The sequence below is a fragment of the Dermochelys coriacea genome, chromosome 1 (genome assembly GCF_009764565.3).
Source record: "Dermochelys coriacea isolate rDerCor1 chromosome 1, rDerCor1.pri.v4, whole genome shotgun sequence".
Classification (NCBI taxonomy): Eukaryota; Metazoa; Chordata; order Testudines; family Dermochelyidae; genus Dermochelys; species Dermochelys coriacea.
In genome coordinates this window covers 345,423,916-345,448,232 of record NC_050068.2, presented here as the reverse complement: position 1 = coordinate 345,448,232, position 24,317 = coordinate 345,423,916, and the positions used below count along the sequence as shown (strand labels likewise).

General features: G+C 51.2%; 1 protein-coding gene across 1 annotated transcript in view; it reads left to right on the top strand.

Annotated features, from left to right (window-relative positions):
* The window catches only part of PLXNA4 (plexin A4), a 600,205-nt gene that overhangs the window by 416,010 nt on the left and 159,878 nt on the right, over nucleotides 1-24,317 (top strand). The window contains exons 5-6 of the mRNA XM_038372558.2: nucleotides 12,019-12,142; nucleotides 18,765-18,918. Of these exons, the coding sequence (XP_038228486.1) occupies nucleotides 12,019-12,142; nucleotides 18,765-18,918 (278 nt within the window). The remainder of the gene's footprint in view (nucleotides 1-12,018; nucleotides 12,143-18,764; nucleotides 18,919-24,317) is intronic.

Here is a 24,317-nt window from a genome sequence, read left to right as displayed (position 1 = left end):
CTGGGTAGCCAGAACTTCCCCTCTTCTGTGGCCGGGGCAATGAGAACTCCCCTCTGCCCTTTCAGGACATTTTCACTCCTGAATCGGACATCCCCAGACTGGGCTCAGTGGGAACACTGACCTTGCCAGATCTAACCCCCACCGGCTCTGAGCTGGAGGGAGGCAGCTGAGGGCTGGGAGTGGGTTCAGACAGCTTGTGACACATGAGGAATTATTATTAAAAAGTGTGATTCCGGGTGCTGGGTATTTCTGGTATTATGGTAGCACCTAGAGGCTCTGGCTGAGATCAGGGCCCCATTGTGCTGGGGGCTGCACAGACAGAGTGACAGACCCTGCCCCAAAGAGCTTCCAGTGTAAACAGACAAGACAGTGACAGAGTGAGGGAAGGGAAGTATTACTGTTCCTGTTCTACACATGGGGAATGGTGAAACTTAGGGTACGTCTACACTGCAAGAAAACCCAGCAGCACTGAATCTCAACTGACTCAGGCTCATGGTGCTTGCAGTGCAGAGCTAAAAATACCAGTGTAGATGATACCACTGGTGCTGGAGACTAGGGTCCAGGACTCCCATTGGCAGATTTCAGAGCCCCAGGCCCCGACCAAGCAGGAATATCTATACTGCTATATTTAGTCATATAGCGTGAGGAGGGTTGACAACTGTAAACCCCAAACGCCCTTGCCCAGAGGTCAAGCCCCTACCCTGCCCTTCTCTGAGGCCCCACCCCCACTCACTGCATCCCCCCTCCTTCTGTCGTTCGCTCTCCCCCACCCTCACTCAGTTTCACCGGCCTGGGGCAGGGGCTTGGGGTGTGGGAGAGGGTGCGAGCTCTGGGCTGGGGGGTGGGGCCGAGGGGTTTGGAGTGTGGGACCAGGCTCTGGGCTGAGCCTGGGGCAGGGGGTTGAGGTGCAGGAGAGGGTTTGGGGTGCGGGCTACGGCTGGGCAATGCTTACCTCGGGTGGCTCCCAGAAGCAACCAGTATGTCTGGCTCCTAGGCTCAGGCCAGGTGGCTCTGCGTGCTGCCCCTGCCTGCAGGCACCGCCCCCATTGCTCCCATTGGCTCGGAACTGCTCGGGTAGGCAGTGCAGAGAACCTCTGCCCCCACCCCCCCGTGCCTAGCAGCCAGAGGGACATGCTAGTCACTTCCGGGAGCTGCGCGGAGCCAAGGAGCCTGCCTGAGCCACACTGCACTGCTGTTCGGACTTTTAGCGGCCTATTAAAATCTCCCAGATTGGTTTCAGTCGCCATCGGGAGATTGATTCTGGGAGACTCCCGGCCAGTCTGGGAGGGTTAGCAACCCGAATGCACGAGCCCGAGTCAGTTAACCCATGCTCTGAGACTTGCTGCGAGAGGTTTTTTCTGCAGCACAGACATCGGGTCAAACTGTGAACCTTTTGCTCATGTTGATTAGACCCTTACTCCACAAGTAGTCCCACTGAATTCACTACTCATTGAGAGTAAGGGTCGCCTGAGTCCCAGTGCAGTGCACCTCATCCTTGGTTTCACTGGGTTCTGTTCCTGTCTCTGCCACAGGCTTGCTGTGTGACTTTGTACAAGTCATTTCCTCTCTCTGTGCTGCCATTTCCCATCTGTAAAATGGGAATAATAACCTCGCAGGAGTGTTGTATAGGGATTAATTAGCTCTGAGCAAACTCCTTTGAGATCCATGAACCAGATGCTGTACAAGTGCAAAGTATAAATTTCATATTATTAAAATAATCAATCAGTGGGTAGGGCCTGGAGGGTTGGAGTTAACACCATTTGTTCTTCATGGAAGCAGGTGAGGAAATGGGATTCCATATTAAGAAATCTGATCCTAGCACAGATCTGGGATTCCACCCAGCTCTGTGCTGGGATCAGATTCCTTAATCTTTGTACTGATTAGTTAGACGAAGCCAGGACATATTCGTTCGTTAAATGTGCAGCCGATATTGATGTAACAGGAGTGGTTAAAGCACAGAGGGAAGCGGCTCTTTTGCACCATAAGCTTATGAGAATGGGCTCGGGGTGGAATATGACATATTATATGTCTTAAGTGTAATGTGATGCCATTGGGTAGAAACGATGCCCAAGCTAATTACAGTGTGAACAGCTCTGAATTAGTATACAGCAGTGGAAAAGGATCTCCGTGTATTGACAGACCTGATATTTCAGGGTTACTGATGCTTTATTACAGGGAAACAGACTTGTTGGCAGCACAGGTTATTTTCCGAGATATGCAGTAATAGAGAAAGCATCAGATGCACCGGGTAAGGGAATACCACAGTCAAGGCAACGTCATGAGATTCAGGAGCTATGCAGGGTCTTATCAAAGAAGTCATATCAGTGGTTGGTTTTTAATCTATTCAGTCCACTTGTCTCAAATTCCCTCAAATAGCTCAGCTGTTAAGACAGACTGCAATTCTTTCATGTGACTCACATTTTAATAGTGGACATATATTTCAACAACCCTTACTTAACATATGTGTAGCTAGTAGTGATGCCTATAGTTGAGATTGGCTGACAGTTCCCATTATAAGACCCTGTTTTCTGTTGCCTATAACTTTGCCAAACTTAAATAATTTTGGCCTAAATTTTCCATGCCAGGTATTTGCCTCAGGCTGATTATTTTATTTCATATTTTTAAATTTCAGCTAATTTCTGAGAATGAGATTAGGGGAAAATACTTCAGCACCTCTTTGCTTTGACCCAGGCACTTGAAATTTGGCATGGGGTTTGCCTTTTGTCAGGGCTGTGCCTTTTGCTGCCCCATGAAAATCCACCCAAGTTTGCAAAAAGAAAAGGAGGACTTGTGGCACCATAGAGACTAACAAATTTATTTGAGCATAAGCTTTCGTGAGCTATAGCTCACTTCATCAGATGCATGCAGTGGAAAATACAGTAGGGCAATTTTATATACACAGAAAACATGAAACAATGGGTGTTACCATACACACTGTAACGAGAGTGATCAGGTAAGGTGAGCTATTACCAGCAGGAGAGAAAAAAAACCTTTTGTAGTGATAATCAAGATGGGCCATTTCCAGCAGTTGACAAGAACCTCTGAGGAACAGTGGGGGGTGGGGGAATAAACATGGGGAAATAGTTTTACTTTGTGTAATGACACATCCACTCCCAGTCTTTATTCAAGCTTAATTTAATGGTGTTCAGTTTGCAAATTAATTCCAATTCAGCAGTCTCTCGTTGGAGTCTATTTTTGAAGTTTTTTTGTTCAAGAATTGCAACTTTTAGGTCTGTAATCGAGTGAGCAGAGAGATTGAAGTGTTCTCCAACTGGTTTTTGAATGCTATAATTCTTGACGTCTGATTTGTGTCTATTTATTCTTTTATGTAGAGACTGTCCGGTTTGGCCAATGTACATGGCAGAGGGGCATTGCTGGCACATGATGGCATATATCACATTGGTAGATGCACAGGTGAACGAGTCTCTGATAGTGTGGCTGATGTGGTTAGGCCCTATGATGGTGTCCCCTGAATAGATATGTGGACAGAGTTGGCAACGGACTTTGTTGCAAGGATAAGTTCTTGGGGGGCTGTCTGTAAGCAAGGACTGGCCTGTCTCCCAAGATCTGTGAGTGAAAAAAATCTGTTTGCACTTTCTCAGTAGAGACTTATTAGAGTTTGGCCCCTAAATTTGCTGAAGATTCCATCTGCAGTGGGCATGCTCCAGCCCAGGGATTCAGGGTCTGAGCGGGACTTTTGCTGCAATTGTTCCTTCCACCAGCCAGATTTGTCTATGGTATTGGGCACAGATACTGCATCCGATGAAGTGAGCTGTAGCTCACGAAAGCTTATGCTCAAATAAATTTGTTAGTCTCTAAGGTACCACAAGTCCTCCTTTTCTTTTTGAGAGCAAGGAGACAGTCTCTCCTGTTCTCTCAATGCTCCCTCTGCTGGCCCCCAGGAAGGGAGGAGGAGCAGAGGAGAAGGCTGCCTGACTGGAATGCAGGGGAATGGGAGAATAGGAGGAGTAAAGCAGGAACCAAGGAGTGGATGGGGACAGGAGCAACAAGGATACCAGGAGACGGGGTCAGGAGCCAAGGTGGGGCAGATAGGAGCAGGACAGGGGCAGAATTGTCTATAACTACTAAAGCACATTCCCCTCCAGAACCTGGAGTTGAACCCAGGAATCCATGTCTCACCATTCCTCTGCTGTCAGTAAATAGCTGTGAAATTTTCTGGCATAGGCTATGTCTCATCTTCCTCTAGTGGCTGGTCCACATAAGCGTAACCTGCAACTGCTCCCAGTTGCTTTGTTAGCTCCCGTGGCAGAGGTCTGTGCTGTGGATCTAATAGGCTGAACCCTGCTGGTGACCCAAGCTGGGGATCAGTATGGCTCCATTTGATATAATTTCTGTTTGGTCACATTGTTGCATTTTTAAAATTAGGAAATCACATTTAAAAAGCAAATAAATAAAATGTTAAGGCTGCAAAATCTAGCACTCAGGTGTTAGGAAATGGCAGAATTAAGACTGTGTGGGGAAAAATCATATGTGACCATGTAGTGAAAGGCTGTATCATAATGCAGGTGCTCGGGGGGCCAAATTAAGGGTGCAGAGGGAACCCAGTTGTTGCATATCCTAACTCCTGAGTGCTTGACTTCACAGCCTTGACATTATATTAACATAGTTTATTGGCTGGAATAATTATTTATATTACAGCAGCACTTGAGGTCCCAGCTGAGATCAGGGCCTTGTTATACAAACATTTACTGAGAGCCAGTCCTTGCACTGAAGAGCTTGCAGTCTAAACAGACGTGATTGGCATAGGGTGGAACAGGAGACAGAGGGGAAGGTCACACAGCAGGTGAGTGGCAGAGCTGGGAATAGATCCTGGGTTTCCTAAATCCCAGTCCAACGCCCTAGACCAGTGGTCCCCAAACTGTGGGGCACGCCCTCTAGGAGGGTGCAGAGGAACATTCGGGGGGAGGTGCACAGTGGTGCCTGGGCCAGCACCCACAGGGGTGGGGAGGGAGCACAGCCTTAACCTTTGTCTCCAGCCCAGCTCCTTTCCCAGCCGCAGATCCATTTGGCCCCTTGCTCTGCCCCCAGTCCAGCTCTGCCCCAGCTGCAGCTCCGCTCCACCCCCTGCTCTGCTCCAGCCCAGCTCCGCCTCCAGCCACAGCTCCACTCCGCCCCCTGCTCCACCCCCAGCCACAGCTCCGCCCCCAGCTACAGCTCCACTCCACCCCCTGCTCCACCCCCAGCCACAACTCCACTCCGCCCCCTGCTCCACCCCCAGCCACAGCTCCGCCCCCAGCTACAGCTCCACTCCGCCCTCTGCTCCGCCCCCAGCTGCAGCTCCGCCCCCAGCTACAGCTCCACTCCACCCCCTGCTCCACCCCCAGCCGCAACTCCACTCCGCCCCCTGCTCCCCCCCAGCCACAGCTCCACTCCGCCCCCTGCTCCACCCCCAGCCACAGCTCCGCCCCCAGCTACAGCTCCACTCCGCCCCCTGCTCCCCCCCAGCCACAGCTCCACTCCGCCCCCTACTCCACCCCCAGCCACAGCTCCGCCCCCTGCTCCGCCCCCAGCTGCAGCTCCGCCCCCAGCTACAGCTCCACTCCGCCCCCTGCTCCCCCCCAGCCACAGCTCCACTCCACCCCCTGCTCCACCCCCAGCCACAGCTCCACTCCGCCCCCTGCTCCACCCCAGCCGCAGCTCCACTCCGCCCCCTGCTCCACCCCAGCCGCAGCTCCACTCCACCCTCTGCTCCGCCCCCAGCCACAGCTCCACTCCGCCCCCTGCTCCGCCCCCAGACACAGTTCCACTCCACCCCCTGCTCCCCCCCAGCCGCAGCTCCACTCCACCCCCTGCTCCCCCCCAGCCACAGCTCCACTCCACCCCCTGCTGCCCCCCAGCCACAGCTCCACTCCGCCCCCTGCTCCACTCCACCCTCTGCTCCGCCCCCAGCCACAGCTCCACTCCGCCCCCTGCTCCCCCCCCAGCCGCAGCTCCACTCCGCCCCCTGCTCCCCCCCAGCCACAGCTCCACTCCACCCTCTGCTCCACCCCCAGCCGCAGCTCCACTCCGCCCCCTGCTCCACCCCCAGCCACAGCTCCGCCCCCAGCTACAGCTCCACTCCGCCCTCTGCTCCGCCCCCAGCTGCAGCTCCGCCCCCAGCTACAGCTCCACTCCACCCCCTGCTCCACCCCCAGCCGCAGCTCCACTCCACCCCCTGCTCCACCCACAGCCGCAACTCCACTCCGCCCCCTGCTCCCCCCCAGCCACAGCTCCACTCCGCCCCCTGCTCCACCCCCAGCCACAGCTCCGCCCCCAGCTACAGCTCCACTCCGCCCCCTGCTCCCCCCCAGCCACAGCTCCACTCCGCCCCCTACTCCACCCCCAGCCACAGCTCCGCCCCCTGCTCCGCCCCCAGCTGCAGCTCCGCCCCCAGCTACAGCTCCACTCCGCCCCCTGCTCCCCCCCAGCCACAGCTCCACTCCACCCCCTGCTCCACCCCCAGCCACAGCTCCACTCCGCCCCCTGCTCCACCCCAGCCGCAGCTCCACTCCGCCCCCTGCTCCACCCCAGCCGCAGCTCCACTCCACCCTCTGCTCCGCCCCCAGCCACAGCTCCACTCCGCCCCCTGCTCCGCCCCCAGACACAGTTCCACTCCACCCCCTGCTCCCCCCCAGCCGCAGCTCCACTCCACCCCCTGCTCCCCCCCAGCCACAGCTCCACTCCACCCCCTGCTGCCCCCCAGCCACAGCTCCACTCCGCCCCCTGCTCCACTCCACCCTCTGCTCCGCCCCCAGCCACAGCTCCACTCCGCCCCCTGCTCCCCCCCAGCCGCAGCTCCACTCCGCCCCCTGCTCCCCCCCAGCCACAGCTCCACTCCACCCTCTGCTCCACCCCCAGCCGCAACTCCACTCCGCCCCCTGCTCCACCCCCAGCCACAGCTCCGCCCCCAGCTACAGCTCCACTCCGCCCTCTGCTCCGCCCCCAGCTGCAGCTCCGCCCCCAGCTACAGCTCCACTCCACCCCCTGCTCCACCCCCAGCCGCAGCTCCACTCCACCCCCTGCTCCCCCCCAGCCACAGCTCCACTCCGCCCTCTGCTCCCCCCAGCCACAGCTCCACTCCACCCCCTAATCCACCCCCAGCCGCAGCTCCACTCCGCCCCCTGCTTCACCCCCAGCCACAGCTCCACTCCGCCTCCTGCTCCGCCCCCAGCCACAGCTCCACTCCGCCCCCTGCTCCGCCCCCAGCCACAGCTCCGCCCCCAGCTACAGCTCCACTCCGCCCCCTGCTCCACCCCCAGCCACAGCTCCACTCCGCCCCCTGCTCCCCCCCAGCCGCAGCTCCACTCCGCCCCCTGCTCCACCCCAGCCACAGCTCCACTCCGCCCCCTGCTCCACCCCAGCCACAGCTCCACTCCGCCCCCTGCTCCACCCCCAGCCACAGCTCCGCCCCCAGCTACAGCTCCACTCCACCCCCTGCTCCACCCCCAGCCACAACTCCACTCCGCCCCCTGCTCCACCCCCAGCCACAGCTCCACCCCCAGCTACAGCTCCACTCCGCCCTCTGCTCCGCCCCCAGCTGCAGCTCCGCCCCCAGCTACAGCTCCACTCCACCCCCTGCTCCACCCCCAGCCGCAGCTCCACTCCACCCCCTGCTCCCCCCCAGCCACTAAGCCCCCGGCCTGGACCCCAGCCCAACTCTGCCCTCATTCCCTCTCTGTGCCTAGACCGGCTCCGCTGCTAGCCCCAGCTCCCCTCCCCAGTTCTGCCTTCATCCCAAGCTCTGCTGCTGAGCCAACTGTGCAGTAATGGGTGGGGGGGACTATTTCCATTACTTTTGGGGGGGGCACGAGAGAAAAAGTTTGGGCACCACTGCCCTGGACCATGCTTTCTCACCAGTTCCCCTTGGAAGTCTCTTACGTGGGCTCCTGCTGCTCAGTGGGAGGAAAGGTGCTGTCTGACTCAGAGCTGAAACACGTTTTTGGTACAATCACCAGAATTCTGAACAGGGCCCAGATCCCCAAAGGTATTTAGGTGCCTCGGTCCTACTGAACTCAACAGGAGCTCGGCATCTAAATACCTTTGAGGATATGGGCCTACGTGTCTGTCTGATTAACTTCAGCAGAGCGGGGCATTTCATTAGTCCTGTAATAAGAGGAATTGGCCATGAGGTGTGTATATCCCTCAGATAACTCTTGCATCAGTTTTTTGACATTGCCGCTTACCCCTGCTGCCTCCCCACCCACCTCCCCATCGCCCCGGCCCCTGCTGCCTCCCTCGGTTCCTGCCCCCCCACTCCCATCGCCCTGACCTCTGCTGCCTCTCTGGTCCCTTACCTGGCCCCTCTGCCTCCCTAGGCTCCCCATTGCCCCTACTCCCTTCTGCCTTCCCAGGTTCCCTCCCCATTGCCCCTAGGCCCTGCTGCCTCCCACCCCCCAGTGCCTCGAACTCCCTTCCGCGGCCTAGCACCCTAGGCCTGCCACACTCCTTGCCTCTTGATCATGGTGCCACCGCTAACCACAGCACCCTGGGCGGTCACCCACGTTACCTACCCATAAGGCCAGCCCTGCTGGGCTATTCCCAGGAGAAGACTCCTCATGTCTCAGCTTTCCCTCCAGTGTTTCTGTAAGAATGGCATGCAGAAATCTCTCATCATCATCATTTCCCATTGGCATTCCCTCTGAGAGGGTTGACTTGTGGTATTCAGAGCGGTTAACATTTTGTCCTTTCAGCCCTCTAGAGACCCAGCATTTAAAATTCCCCACCCAGCTTGCAGCAGCAGCGAAGAAAACGAATGAGACTTTGGCTCCTGTATATTATACAAGTGCAAAGATAGTCTGTGGCTGTCACATTCCAGATCTGCTAACTCAGGTTGCAAATCTCATGAGAATAGCTGAGATCTCCAGTTCCTATATTCCAGCCCAACCCAGGAAGTGAGAAACTTTCCCCCAATCAGCGGTTTAGGCTTTGGATGATGATTCTTGTCTCATCCAGGCTCAGCCACAAGAAAGAAACCCAGGGGCCAAAGTTTGGATGCCCGTCTAGGCTGCCCCAAATCTCAGTCATGTTCAGGAGGTTTGGACACATCTCTAGCTCATACCTTGCAGCTGCATTCTATTGTATAATATTCTGATTATTTAATTGATATAATTTGTCATGCGGTAGCACCAAGAAAGCTCATTCAAAGATCAGAGCCTCATTATGCTAGGCTCTGTACATGCACATAATAAGAAACCATCCCTGCTCCAAAGAGTGAGGCATCTTAGTACAGATACTTCTCAGTCCCTCCCCTTGCACACAAGTTTGGAAGTAGGTGAACAATTTAACACCCACACTTAATCTTCTGAGCAGATTTGAATGGAAGCAATATTGCTGCTAGTAATACAATCCATTGAAACACCCTCTGCAAATTCATAACATTAACTTAATGGCAAAAGGTAATTGGCATACAGTTGGAGCTGTCCTGTTATATTAACCTTGTGGGTTTCTAGGCAGACATCTTCCACTCACTGAATGTGACCAGCCACAGGCATGGAGCCTGTATTTTTCATGCTGGTTGAAAAAAGATTTGGATGGAAATCGTCTCAAGCCTAGCAATTCATATTCTAGTCCCATGTTTATAGGCCCTCCCCGAGATGATCCGAGACAATATAAACCAGCACAGATAATATTAGCATCCCTAGATGTAGTAATGTCCAACCCTTACTCCATCCTCACAGCCTCTGGGATGGAGAGAGGTTAATATTATTAGCCCCATTTTATGGATGGGGAAACTGAGACCAAATGTGTTAGAGCAAACATTTTCCAAGGTGGCTGTTGATTTGGGGTGCATAATTGGGACACTTAGGGCTGACTTTCCACAGTGCATTCGCAGCTGCCATTGAGTTTGACTAGAATTGTGGATGTTTAGCATTTCTGAGAATCTCTGGGAGTTGGAGCCTCAAAATCTGTGGCCACTTTTGAAAACTGTGTCCTCAGTGAATTGCCTGCAGACACCTAGTGAGCCAGGGAAAGTTGGGAATCCCTTATGTCCTTTTCTGGGAAGGGACTTGCCAGGTTAAAAGATGTGAAACAAAGGGTAGGAGTAGACAGTCAGGTATCACAGTGGAGAGACATATATAGCAGAGTCCCCCAAGGATCTGTATTGGGACCAATGCTGTTCAACATATTCATAAATGGTTTGGAAAAATGGGTAATCAGTGAGGTGATAAAGTTTTCAAACTATACAAGATTACTCAAGAGAGTTAAATCCAAAGCTGACTGCGAAGAGTTACAAAGGGAACTCACAAAACTGGGTGACTGGGCAACAAAATGGCAGATGAAATTCAGTGTTGATAAGTGAAAAGTAAGGCATAATCCCAACCATTCATACAAAATGATGGGGTCTAAATTAACTGTTGCCACTCAGGAAAGAGATCTTGGAGTCATTGTGGATAGTTCTCTGAAAACATCTGCTCAGTGTGTAGCAGCAGTCAAAAAAGCTAATAGAATGTAAGGAACCATTAGGAAAGATATAGATAATAAGACAGAAAATATCATAATACCCTATATAAACCCATGGTACACCCACAACTTGACTACTGCATGCAGGTCTGGTCACCCCATCTCAAAAAAGATACCGTAGATTTGGGAACAGTACAGAGAAGGGCAACAAAAATGATCGGGGTATGGAATGGCTGCCGTATGAGCAGAGATTTCAAAGACTGGGACTGTTCAGTTTAGATAGGAGATGATTGGTGGGGGGTATGAGAGAGGTCTATAAAATGATGAATGGTGTGGAGACAGTGAATAGGGACGTGTTAGTTACCCCATCACACAACAACTGGAGGTCACCCAATGAAATTAATAGGCAGTAGGTTTAAAACAAAACAAAAAAAAAGGAAGTATTTCATCACACAACACACAGACAACTCGTGGAACTCATTGCCAGCAGATCTTGTGAAGGCCAAAACTGCCGTTTTGTTAATTCCGTCTGAATCACCTGGTACTGGCCACTGTCAGAAGACAGGACACTGGGCTAGATGAACCATTGGTTTGACCAGGATGGCCATTCTTATGTTCTTCTTGGAGGATTCTTTATTCCATGGTGAGGGAAGCACCCTAGGATTTCCAACTCCCAGATGATTTCACCTGCCTGCAGCAACCTCTTGTTCCCAAGCACGATCCAAGTGCAGTGACTTGAGCAAAGGGAATGTACCTTGCATGCAGTGTGACTGCTGCAGCCACTGGTACCCCATATTCAGTCCAGTCCTGATCTGGTGTCCAATAGCCTAGCTGGTAAAGGGGCGTGTGATCTTTAACCGCTTGGTCACAGGCTGTTTTTGACCCAAAGCTATTACCCTCCAAAGGCTACCAGGGGCCAGTGGGAACTGAGTTGGAGGGTTCAGCCCATTTCCAATGGACAGGTATCCACATCCCAAAAGTCACCAACAGAAGAGGTATTAACGGGCAGTCTCGGCAGAGAGGCCAAGAATTAAATGTGCCATGCCGACTGGACAGCCTTCTCTCTGCCAGAGGTCGGGGCTGAGGTATGTAGGGTTGCATAGTGAGGGAAGCTTGCACAGCTCTGTCCATAAGTAGAGGACCCGTCTCCAGAGCTGTCCATTTTTCTTGGGGCTGGGCTTGGATCCTCCCTACACGCCTCCTGCAACACAGCATTGTGTAGCTTCACTTTGTGGCTATGTCATCCCTCAGAACAGGTGCTGCATACTGAAGGCACTAGATGCTTTTAGCCCAAGGCTCAGATAATACCCCCAGGGAAGTGTACTGCATGTGCAGTGATTCTACCCACTTAAAACTGCCCCTGTAGTTTTGATTGGATATGGGCTGCACTTCCTAGCCTAAATGGCTGCTGTGCACTGCTAAATGCCAGCCACGCAGAATCTGATGAGACACAGTCAGATGATCCTGTGAGGCAGTGGTGAAGGGGTGATGGCACTGACCTCCTCCTTTGGCCTGTGGCAGCCCCCGTGGCACAGATTCTCTTCTTGTGTCCCGTGGCAATCACTTGCCATGCCACGCGGCTTTGTCATTAATCTCTGTGTGTTCCCTTTTTCTCAGGTGCACCAGGAAGGAACAGTGCGAGCGCTCCAACGAGCCTCGGAGATTTGCCTCGGAGATGAAGCAGTGTGTCCGGCTCACTGTGCATCCCAACAACATCTCCGTCTCCCAGTACAACGTGCTGGTAAGCAGGATTGACCCTCATCTCCACAGTGTCTCCTCCTTCCAGGGAAGCCTAAAGAGGTCTCACCCCCAGTATTATGTCCCTGGTTACCTGTAACCTTTCATTGACACACTCAGGCTCAGTGGGAAGGACTAGCAGCTTTATTGGATGTAGTTGGTCTGGCTGGATGTCTCCCTGGGTGCTCCCTGACATACACTGGGGTCTCACCCAGGGAGGAGGCTCTCCACTTTGATAGTTCCAAAGTCCCAATTAGAAACGTGGATGGGATCTTTCTTATTCAAGTGTTTGCACATGTGCATTCCACTCATGGTGTGCGCATGCCCTGCGCACAGTCATCAGAAATGTTTCCTCAGTGCTACCCAACGGGGCGGCTTGAGCACCCTCTGCTGCTGCATGCCACTGTGTGCCAATATAAAGGGCCCAGCCAGCCCCGGAAACCTCTCAGTTCTAACTGCCTGTGTCGGTCGTTGGAATTGCTTGGCTTACCTTAGCAGGTGCTCTCAGTGTGTTCATTGTAAATTAATTGCAGATAGGTTCATAGTGTCTTAGTTAATACTGTAGACAATATAAGTTTTCTGTTTTGGTCTCCAGCTGGGGGCTTTTTCTGTTGCTGCCTTTCGGCCCGTCAGCAGCTCCTTGGGTTTTCACAAAACGTGTAGCAGTGGTAGCTGCTCTCCTGAGGAGACTAAGAGTACAGAGTCTGCCCTTACCTGGATGATTGGCTAGTCAAGGTCTGGTCCAGGGGTCACTTTCTCTGTAGTGTTCAACTCATCCAGTCAACCTTCAAAGCTGTGAGTTTACTGATCAACTCAGACAAGTCCACTGTTTGTCCAGTGCAGAGGATAGAGTTTATAGTAGCAGTGCTGGACTCTACTCAAGCCAGAGCATTCCTTCCAGATATAAGATTCGAAACAATTTGCTGTCTTGTGACAGATTTCAAGGTTCACCCAATCACAGCATCTCAAAACGGTGTGAGGCACTTGGGGCATAGGGTCTCATGCACATAGGTAGTCCAGCATGCCAGGTTGCACCTCAGGACTCTTCAGGGCTGGCTGGCCTCCATTTAATCACCAAGTTGGCACCATCTGAACACTCTACTCACTGTGCCTTTGTGGGTTCTCACTTCGCTAGATTGGTGGACTGATTCGCTCAATGTTTGTGTGGGCATTCCCTTTGTCCACCATCAGCCTTCGCAGACACTGGTGATGGACGCATCTGCCTTGCGGCTGGGGGCTCATCTGGCCCCCTCTGAACTCAAGGTTTGGGGTGCTCAAGACATCTCTCTCTCCATATCAAAGTCAGGAAGCTAAGAGCTGTCTGCCTAGCCTGTCAGGTCTTCCTACTGCGTATCAAGGGAAAAAGCCTGTTTGTTCTCCTTGACAACATGGCAGCCATGTTTTACCTCAATAGGCCAGGAGGAGCTTTGTCAGGAAGCAGTTCATCTATGGAACTTTTGCATTGCCAATTCAATTGACCTCAAGGCCTTCCAAGGTATAGAATGAGCTGGTGGACTGCCTAAGCAGATCATTTATGAGTCACCATGAGTAGTCTTCCCACCTGGATATTGCCAGATGCATTTTTTAGCAGTAGAGGACTCCCCAGATAGACCTTTTTCAACCAAGGACAACAGGAAATGCCAATAATTTTTCTCCCTTCAAGGCCACAGTCCTGGTTCATCACAGACGCTTTCCTGCTACCATGGATGAAAAAATTCTACTACGCTTTTCCCCCAATTCCACTCATACACAGAGTGCTGAGAATGATCAAGTGGACCAGGTCTGAATTATCTTAATAGCCCCAGCATGGCCTTGACAGCACTAGTTTTTCTTTCTACTGGATCTGTCAGTGGAGACTCAAATTTCGCTCCCGTTGCACCTGGACTTGACCTGCGGGCCCTTCATTTATGGCCTGGAGGCTCCATGGCTAATTTCTAGAGAGGAGTCTTGCTCGGAGCAAGTTCACTATGTCTTGTTAAATAGTGCAAAGCCTTCTAGCAGAGCTGCTTACGTGTCAAAATGGAGGCGTTTTTCTATTTGGTCTTGTCAGTCTGGAGCCTAGACAATGCAGTCCTCTATCCAGCATATCCTGGACTATCTATTGCACCTAAAATAGCAAGTGTTAGTAATATCCACCTGGCAGCAGTATCAACTTTTTATCCTCATGTGGATAACTGTTCTATATGCTCTAGTGATACAACAATCAGATTTGTGAAGGGCCAGGAAAGACTGTACCCTCAAATAAGGGAACTTATCCTGCCCTGGGATTTGAACTTAATTTTATTGAAGATCCTGGGGTCACCATTTTAGCCTCTAGCAACATGTTTCTTACTGAACCTATCTCTGAACTGTGTGCTCTGATATCCAAACCACCCTGTACAATATTTTTTAAGGATAAAGTGTACTTGCTCCCTGAGGCAAGATTTCTCTCCAAAGTGGTATCTAATTTTCTTATTAACCAGTCAATTTACTTACCTACGTTTTTACCCAAAGCCACATGCCGATAGAGAAAAGCAACATCAGCACACATGAGATGTTAGAGGGGTGCTGCCATTCTACATAGAAAGGACTAAACAGTTTTGTTTGTCAACTCAATTGTTCGAGGCCATAGCAGACAGAATGAAGGATCTCCTGGTCTCTTCACAAAGAATTCCAAATTGGATAACTTCCTGCATTTGTGTGGGATTCAGCAGATATTTTCCTGCCAAGCAAAGTGATGGCACATCCCACAAGATTGCAAGCGGCCTCGGCAGCGTTCCTTGCACAAATTCCTATCCAGGAGATCTGCAGAGCAGCCTTCACACCTTCACATCCCATTAAGGCATTATTTGGTACTCCAGAGATGATGCTAAATTTGGATGAGTTTTACTCCAGTCTGTGTGCACATGAATGCAGCTCCCTCCTTCTACTTTATGAGTCACCTCTAGTGGAATGCACATGAGAAATCACTCAGAGAAGAAAAATGAGTTACTATTCTTGCATAACTACTGTTCTTGGAGATGTGTTGCACACGTCCATTCCACAACCCACCTTCCTATCCCTGTGCGTCAGAGTTATCCAGCAAGAAGGAACTGAGTGAGCTCAGGGACGGCTGGGCCCTTTACACCAGCATGCACTGGTACATGGCACCACTCAAGCTTCCCCGACAGGTACAACTGACGGAAAAATTTCCTGTGACCGTGCATGGGGTGGCACACACCAAGAGTGGAATGGATGTGTGCAACACATCTCAAAGAACAACAGTTACAAAAGGTTAGTAACTGTTTTTTCCAGTTCATTGCAAGGAGCTGAATGCAGTTCTGGAGGGGAACTGCAGATCCATCAAAGAGAAATGCTCACTCATCGTAGCCAACTTCTTTACCTCAGACATCAAAGATACTGGAATCTATAGCCGTGTGCAAAATATGGGCAATCGGCATTGGCCATGTTAGAATTCAGCTTCTAGGACTGCAGTGGAGAGGCGTGCTAGGACCATTTAATATACTCCAATTTCCCTTCACTTCAGGATCTGGGTCTCTTTCTTGAACTACCAAAGCATCCAGGCCTGGTACAGTTTCAACACTGAACACCCAGAGCAGAGTTATGGGGACCCTAGAAATAGCAGTTTGCAGCCCATCTCTGCCAGGGTTTATGCTTTACTACATTCAACCCCCTCTCTTCCTTGGCGCTAGATGTGGCCTCTGTGGCAGAGAGCTATTAAAGGCAGCAGTTGGCACTGCAGGACAGCTATGATGCCAGTGAAGCAATGAGTGTTACTGTTCCTTTTGGAAAGGCCTTTTCTAGGGACAAGAAATGAGTTCATTGTAGAGGACCCATTCAGTTTCCAACCTATCCACGGTACCTGATGACAGCAGTGCCCATTATGTTGGTGTTTTTGTGTTGTGGACATGTGCCCACTTGGAACTGAACTGGGGCCTATTTCATACAGGCCACTGAACAGCTGCCACATGGTAGCTCTTTCTGGTCAGATTGATCTGGGCTGGATTTGACTCATGGCCTAGAAATGAAAAGCTTCATCTCCCTTCAGTGTTTCTTTGTGCCAGTCAGTAGCTCCCCATTCTTTGTGGGCTCAGTGGAGTGGTTAAGGTCCATTAGCTGGCCATCTCTCAGGTGTTTAGGGTACAGTGTTTGAGGTCTATTTTTCAGTCTGTATGTCCAGTCCCTGCAGCTTTGTTTCTGCCTCTTACCTTTTCTGTGACTTAACCTTCCCAGGCATCCAACAAACGTGATCGGAGACATTGTAAATCGTTTGTTCTTTGAGGAGTGCAGCTTTTTATTTTTAATTCTCTCAATAGTCTTTGAATTCTTCTATGTTAGAATAAAGACTGGCTCAGGGTAATTGAGTCACCATGGCAGTGCAAGTCAGTCCAGAGCTATTGTTGTCCTCATCGTATTGCTGTCTGATGGCCCATATGAACGGAGTCGTTGGGTCTCAGTCAGCTCCTAGTGGACTGGTGTCCACAGCACAGTAGCCATCATCTCGAATGGTTTATTGACAAACCCTAGCACAAGTCAAAGACTGATTCGGTCATGGAGACTACACTGAGTTTTGGGCAGTTCTGGTTAGGGGAGAGCTCTTCCGCGATCATGCCAAGTTCTTTCCTGACTTGAGGGTAGGGAATGTGCCTGTTTGTTCAGCCTGTGCTTTGACCTATGGAAAGTATTGTCCACATGGCAACACTGACTCTTCTTTGGCAGCAGAGGTGCCCAGGGACTTGGGAGTCACATATGGGTCTGGCTCAATCCTAGGCTGATGCTCATGGACTGTGTGAAAGGAGAAGGGTGCTGGAGAGGGGGCATTCTCTACCACGGCAGGTGCTCCAGAGCAGGAGCTTTCGTTCATTGGTGGCAGCTCCAGGCTTATCACATTTATGCCCAAGCTTTTCAGGCCCTTTCCTTGGTGACTGTGCTTGGAGAAGTGAAAAATCTGCATTCTCCATTTTGCACACTTGTGAGCAAGTTCCCTCGCTAGAACAGTGGCCTGGTGAGAGCTCCAGGCTTCCCCTCCACTGCTGGTCCTGGTGCATTGGTGGGAGGGAGGAAGGGACAGAGGTGGAGCCATTCAATAGAAGCACTATGTGTTGTCCCAGGGACAAGCCCATCCCAGTCCTCAGGGCTTCTCCCTCTCCCCGCCTATAACTTGGCAAGAACAAACTGCTCCCCTGCCAGGCAATGAATTTACAGGTGAATTGTAAGACTGGTCAGACCAATAGTCCCTCTCCTCTGCGCCCTTGCTGTCTCTGAGGTGGTTAATGCTGGATGCCTTAGGGGAAGGCACCCAACTCCCATAATTCACCTCACTGGGTGATGAGAACATACCATGGGAAGGCAACAAGTGGGATTTTTGTTCCCTCCTTCTACTGCTTCATGGATGGGCAGAGGGATGCATCCATCATGCCAGTAGCTTCACTCCCTCTGCATGTGATGGGGTCTCCTGTCAGTGACTGGCATCTCAGACTCTCACGGACCTCGTGCTCAGAACTAGCTTATATAATGGGGGAGCATGTAATACACTGGTTGAGCACATGTGATCATGTCTCCCTCTAGTGGCTGGCCCCAGCAAGGATAAGGATCTGGTATTTACTAACCACGAGTGGAGTAACACCTTTAGGTCACTGGCAGGGGGCTTGTGCTAGTGGTGTGGAAGTACCCTATTGCCGCTGTTGATGGCTGTATATTTGTGGCCACGGTTTGTTACCGTGGCATGTGGGGGTGATGGGGTGGATGCAGCTGACTGAGAGCAGAGTTATAATTAGAATCATAAGTGGGACTTCACGTAAAATGGATCTTCCGTTCGAAATGGAAGAAACCCAGTGATGCTTTGTGAGAACGTGAACGTCCTGGAAACCAGCTGTTCAATTTGTTTATTTCATTACACCATATTAATGGCAAGGCCAGTGGGCGTCAGGGATTCCAGAGTGCCGGACAGCGACCGAGATCCTACTTGTCCTTTTATTTGCAGTGCTAGTGCCCCGACACATCGTGACCTCAGGGCCCGCTGCTCCTGGAACCGAGTGATCAAATGGGGCAGGCGTTTCTGAGCTGCCTGTCAAGGCGAAGGAATTCAGCCGGCCCACTAGAGGGAGCGGATGCCGGTGGCTTACTGAAGGCTATAACTAGACTCTCTATACACAGGAACTTGTTGGTGACAGAGAGCTCCCTCTGCTGGTGATGCTAGGAGAGGAGGCGTAGAGAGTTAGACTGGAGCGCTACAGTTTCTCTGTAGTCCGCAGAGTGCCCCTTGTGAGTAATAGTCACCTGCCTCAGAAACCTTGTGCCAAGGGGCCAGCAAGCCCCAGTCTTCACAGCCTATTCCAAAGACTCCCTCGCCAATATTACACCTGCATGACCGATGTTGAGCACTCCACGCCACTGACCCGACTTGAGCTCACCTTGCACGGTGAGGCAGCAGCCACCGCCCCTGCATAGCCACACGCCACTTGTGTTTACATCTGCATTCCATGCCCCACTCCCCAGACTCGCTGCTTTCTGTTGAAGGAGGATCCTTTATCTAGCAAGAGGCTCTTTGTCCAACCTCTCCAGTGTAATTCTCTTCTGCTGGCCGCATCTGTCTGTCTTTGAGCTCAGCGCTCTCTTTCTCTCTCCCCCGCCCCCTTTGCTTGCAGCTTGTCTTGGAGACCTACAATGTCCCTGAGTTGTCAGCAGGGGTCAACTGCACCTTCGAGGACCTTTCCGAGATGGACGGCTTGGTTGTGGGGAACCAGATCCAGTGCATCTCCCCGGCCGCCAAGGAGGTGCCCCAAATCATCATGGAGAATGGTGAGTGTCTCAGGCCTTCCCTACGTGAACACTGGGGTGGGTGCGCTGTTTCCCTCTGACCAGATGGTGAGAGCACCGCAGCTGGAAGAGCGCATTATTGGCTGGGCACGTGTATGTATGGGCCCCAGTGCTGCCAGTGTAGCAACTGCACATTTACGAGCATTTTGTCCAGTCCAGTCTTATACATCTCAAATGATGGGGTTTGCATCCCAGTCCAGTATATCTCAGTGTCAGGCAGTTTATCCAGCTATTCTGCCTGGATGATCCCCTCCTTAATTTCACCACACTCCTCCTAATTACCTCTCTGCATGCAGTTCCCTAAATCAGTCTCTTCCTCTCTGGCTTTTACACCCTTCATGTATTTGCAATCCGTTATCCTGTCCCTTTCCCATAATAGCCCCTTGACCAAGGCAGATGTGCTTATCCTTCCATGCCAACCCCTCGTCCATTTGGTTTCTCTTTCCTCAGCTGTCTCCAGTTTGTTCGCAGCCCTCTGCAATGGGGCACTCAGAACTGAATGCAATATTTCAGGTGCATGTAGGGCTCTAGCTCCCCTAAGTTGGCCAGCAAGACACTGTAAGATGTGCCTATGCTGCTAGGCTTCCCCCAAGGCCTTAAACTGGGTCACAGGCAGGTGGGCAGGTGCAGGGAGAAGCTGCCATTCTTGTTCTCTGTATTATTTGTGAACTCTAGCGGTGAATTTAGTGCCAGTGAAAGATGCCTGGAGGCCCACAAACACTCCAGGAGTCAGAAGGCAGTTCCCGTCTCCACTGCCCACTCAATCCTTGCCTGCTGTTGACTAGCCTACCAAGAAGGATGCTAGTTAGTGGTGCTTGCGATGGGGACTTCTCTGGTGTGGACCGTTGTCCATTAGGGACCCGGCTCAGAGCCATGAGCAAATGAAAGGAGTGACACTAGAGTGATGGAGAAAAACGGGCACTTCTAGAGTCTGGTTTTCAGAGAAGCTGAGTTCCCGCAGCTCCCATCACCATCAACGGCTGGCGTTCTGCACCTCTGAAAATACGTCCCCTGGCGCAGACTGCCAGAGGAAGGATTGAAGAGAGGGGTGGGAGGTTCCAGAGCTTGTTCCCAACCCCCGGAGCCAGCCAGTCCCCAGCATAGCTTTTTAAATATGCCCCAAGCGCTGGCAAAGTTGTTAAATGTGAAGCAGTTAACAGAGCTGTCAAAGCCATCTGCAGCAGATGGGCAGCAGAGACGAGGGCTGGTGGCACAATGTATTCAGGAGTGTGTGCGCGCACGTGTGTGTGTACATGCGTGTGTGGAGACAAACTGTCAAACTTGCTTTGTCCTGATTGATTAATGAATCTTTCCGGTGAGGAGGAAAATAATAGAGGTGGAAGGACCAGCCAGGTCAAAGCCTTGAATTAAACATGGGCTCCTTCATCATCACAATTATTGCGTACTTCACATATAGCCACTCTGCTGCTGACGGCCCCCAAGGGACGGAGGAGGGTTAAGGATAGTGCGATGTGTGGAGGAGGTAGGTGAGCCAGTGGGTGGATTTGGGAGCTGGATACTGGGGGAAGGAGTCAACTCCAGGGGAGGCTCAGTGTCTGCTGAGGATGGGGGGCTGGCAGTCTGTGAGCAGTGGATGCTCCCTATGGGATGGGAGAGGTGCATGGAGGCTGCTCTCGGAGACCATGCTCTAGGGGAGCGAAGATAGGTGGTTAGGTGGGGGAAAGAGGAGAGAGACCTCAGCATGGTATTGAGCCCCCAATATGGCATTCCCAGGGAAACCCCCTAAAGTCTCAACATACACCTGAGCATGGTAATCCCCTGGGGAACTCAGCAGCCCTTCCCAGCCCCCGGGGATGCTATTCACATGGGGATCAACCTGGGCGCCCGCATTTCCCTCAGCATGGCATTCACAGAGGGACTCAGCACAGCGTGATGTTCTCAGGAGAACCCCCACCCTAGGTGCTGCACATCCCCCCAGCAGGCTGTTTCCTGGGTTCACCCCTCCTCAGCAGAGCAGGTGTAAGGAGGGCCTGTCTGTAAGGGAGTCTAACTTATACCAGGTTTCAGAGTAGCAGCCGTGTTAGTCTATATTTGCAAAAAGAAAAGGAGTACTTGTGGCACCTTAGAGACTAACATACTTGAGTGGAATGCATCCGATGAAGTGAGCTGTAGCTCACGAAAGCTTATGCTCAGATAAATTTGTTAGTCTCTAAGGTGCCACAAGTCCTCCTTTTCTTTTAACTTATACCACTCACTCGTCGCCTGTGAATGTAGCCCTGTGGGGTCACACATGCCCCCTGCACACTCACCCCGCCCAGGCCAACGTGCTCATAGCCTTTAGCAGCAAGCAGCAGAAATAAATGGGGGCAGAATATTCACCTGGAGAATTCATCCCCAGCAATGGAGAGCAGGTGTGCCCTTCCATTCCTGTGACACCACAATGCTCAGCCGGCCAGCCAGCCATCCTGCAGTCCACCCGGCCTCCCCTCCAGAACACATGTTGTGACCCCCTCAGCCTGCAGAATGAAGCACCTTCGCTGTAGCATTCAATGTTAATTTTCCTCCTTATTCTGATTAGCAAGTCGTCGCTCCCTCCTCCTCTCCCCTCTCAGCCTCTCACTTGTTGGCCTGAATTATCATAGACTCTGATTCGTAAGAGATGGAAAAGACCTGGCCAGCCCCAGCCAGTCCAACTCCCCCATTGGCCTATGAAAGAGTATTCCCAATGGTAAACTTTCCCCAGGCTGATTTTAAATGACCCAAGAGATGGGACTCCCATCACTGAAAAGGGTCCACCATCGAAAAGAGACCCAGAAATCTTTCCTTGTATTAGTGCTCTTATCTTAGATTTTACTCCCATTGACTGAGCTTCTTGAAGTAAGGACTTCAGGGGTCAGGCCCAATTTACCTGCATTTTCTTTTGTTCAATTCCTACTTATCAGGCCTAATCCTGGGGTCCTTACTCAGGCATAGCTCCTGCCAACATCATTGGGAGATTTGCCTGTGTGAGGACATCCAAATCTGGCCCATTAATCCAAGCTGTCTCCTTGGAGTACCATACCCAGTTCAACCACAGCATGTCTACATTTCAAAAACGTACAGGGTTTAGGAAATGCCATGCTCTGATACCACGGTGATGCCTTGGGACAGTCCTTAGTTATTGCTTGGCCAAGCCATACATATTTAATCCTCTCAAATCTTTCCTTGTGTGTTTTCATTGCTCTTTCATTGCTCTTCATTGGTTGGGGTAGCTCCTGCTTTGAGCAGACAGTTGGATTAGTGGACCTCCTGAGGTCGCTTCCAACCCTAATCTTCTCTGAGTCTCTGATTCTCGAAATGTCTTTCAATTTGAGGATCCGTTGTGGGGCTGAGGTGCCCAGAATTGGATGCGCTATTCCAGTTGTGATCTCTCTGTGTCTCTTCCCCGCTACCCCAACACACCCATCATTGTGGAAGCTGAGAGCCTGATGATGTGATAACACATACAGCTAAAAATTACATTGGATAGCGTTTTCCAAAACACCTGAATGACTTGAGCCCTGCGTGGATACAGTAATGTGGATCTGCATCCGATCCACATCCACAGGAATCAGCTTGTATCCACCCTGCAATTCACACTTCATCTTTTATCTGTATCCACAAACACACCACACCCACAGCAGCATGCTACCTGGCGTGTCTGTGTGCATATGTTGTGTACTGTATAAGAAAGCTATATGGCTTAATAAATATGCACACCATTATTATTACTGTTGTTGTTATTGTTATTTTAAACATCAATGTGATTATACAACAGGCATCAGAACAAATAGCTTTTTACATTAAAAATAATAAAGGAAACCTCAAGAATGCTTCAAAATCACCAACTGAGCTATGAAATAAAAAAGTCTGCTGCCTATTTAACTTGTGATTTATTAAGTCATCACACTTAGAGCTCACCAGTCCCAGTTCCTTTGCACCAGCCACTGTTTTCCCTGTGGAAGCATTCAAGAGGAATACAGTTGCTGGGCTACAGTGCTGAATTTTTGTCGGGGTTTGCCAGGGCTGAGCCCCGGCACCTATCGGCTTGGCAGGTCATCCTCCTAGGTGGGAGTTTTGGGGGGTGGGGAGTGAGGAGCAACGACAGGTGATCTGTGATTCCAGGTCAGTTTCCCCACGTGGGCGCAGAAAGGGGAAGCAGGGGTTAGGGGTACAGGAGGGGGGCAAAGGTACTCTCCGGTTGCCCAGCCATTGATTAATTTGTGCCATATCAGGTCAGTTGGAGAGGGAGGCAGCTGCTTCTGCAGAGTAAATCAGTCTGGCTTCCCTCTCCAACTGACCTGGACCGGCAATGAAGTCAGGAGAGGTTTCCTAAATTGCTTGGCTGCTTAAACTGCTGTGATAGGAGCATGGGGGATTTTGCTTCCTGTCTTGATCTATCACCTCCGCTTTCTCTATATGGGGGGCAGGGGGATATAAGCTCTGGAAGGCAGGGAAGCAGCCTCATAGGCTATGAGCTGTGGAAAGCTGCTTCCTCTCCTTTGAGAGCCTATATTTAGAGCCCTGCGCAAATACAAAATTTCTATCCACCTGCGATCCGCCATCTGCAAAAATGGTCAGCGGATATAAAGCATATATCTGTGAATTTACAGGGTTCTATAAATGACGAAGGAGCCTAAGTCACAAATGCATGTATGACTTTTGAAAATGGGACCTAGGCTTGTAAGTTACTGAGGTGCTTTGGAAAATGTTACCCACTGGCTTTATTTCCTACCACCATGTGGCATTGCAGGCTTCTGTCTACTGCAGTTTATTATTCATGTAGTGGTGCATAGCATTGTTAACAGCGGCTACATTCCACTCCAGAAGCAGCTGCATTTCACTGGTGGGTGCAATGATCTCTATTTCTCCCTTCCCTCCCTCACAGAGGTATTGAGAGGTTTAGGTTAGTTAACATTTGTAAGCAATTCGAGGAGTCTTATGCCTGGTCTACACTGGGAAATTAGGTCAGTATAACTTTCGCTCACTGTGTGAAAAATCCATCCCCCTGAGTGGCATAGTTAAGCCGACCTAACCCCTGGTGTAGACAGTGCTAGGTCCATGGAAGAATTCTTCTGTTGACCTAGCTACTGCCTCTTGGGAAGATGGATTACCCATGTCAACAGGAGAACCCCTCCTGGCGATGTAGGTAGTGTCTACACTGAAGCACTACAGTGGAGCTGCTGCAGCATTTAAAATATAGACAAGCCTATAAAAGCCATGACTGGAAAAGACCCTGCTGTATTAAATCAAGTCTAGCCTCCTGCATGGAGAAGTCTAGATTCTGCAGGCAAGGGATGTGACATCAGACCTGCTGTGTGAACTTGGACAAGTCACTTCCCCTCTTTATGCCTGTAAAAAGAAAAGGAGTACTTGCGGATACAGACTAACACAGCTGCTAC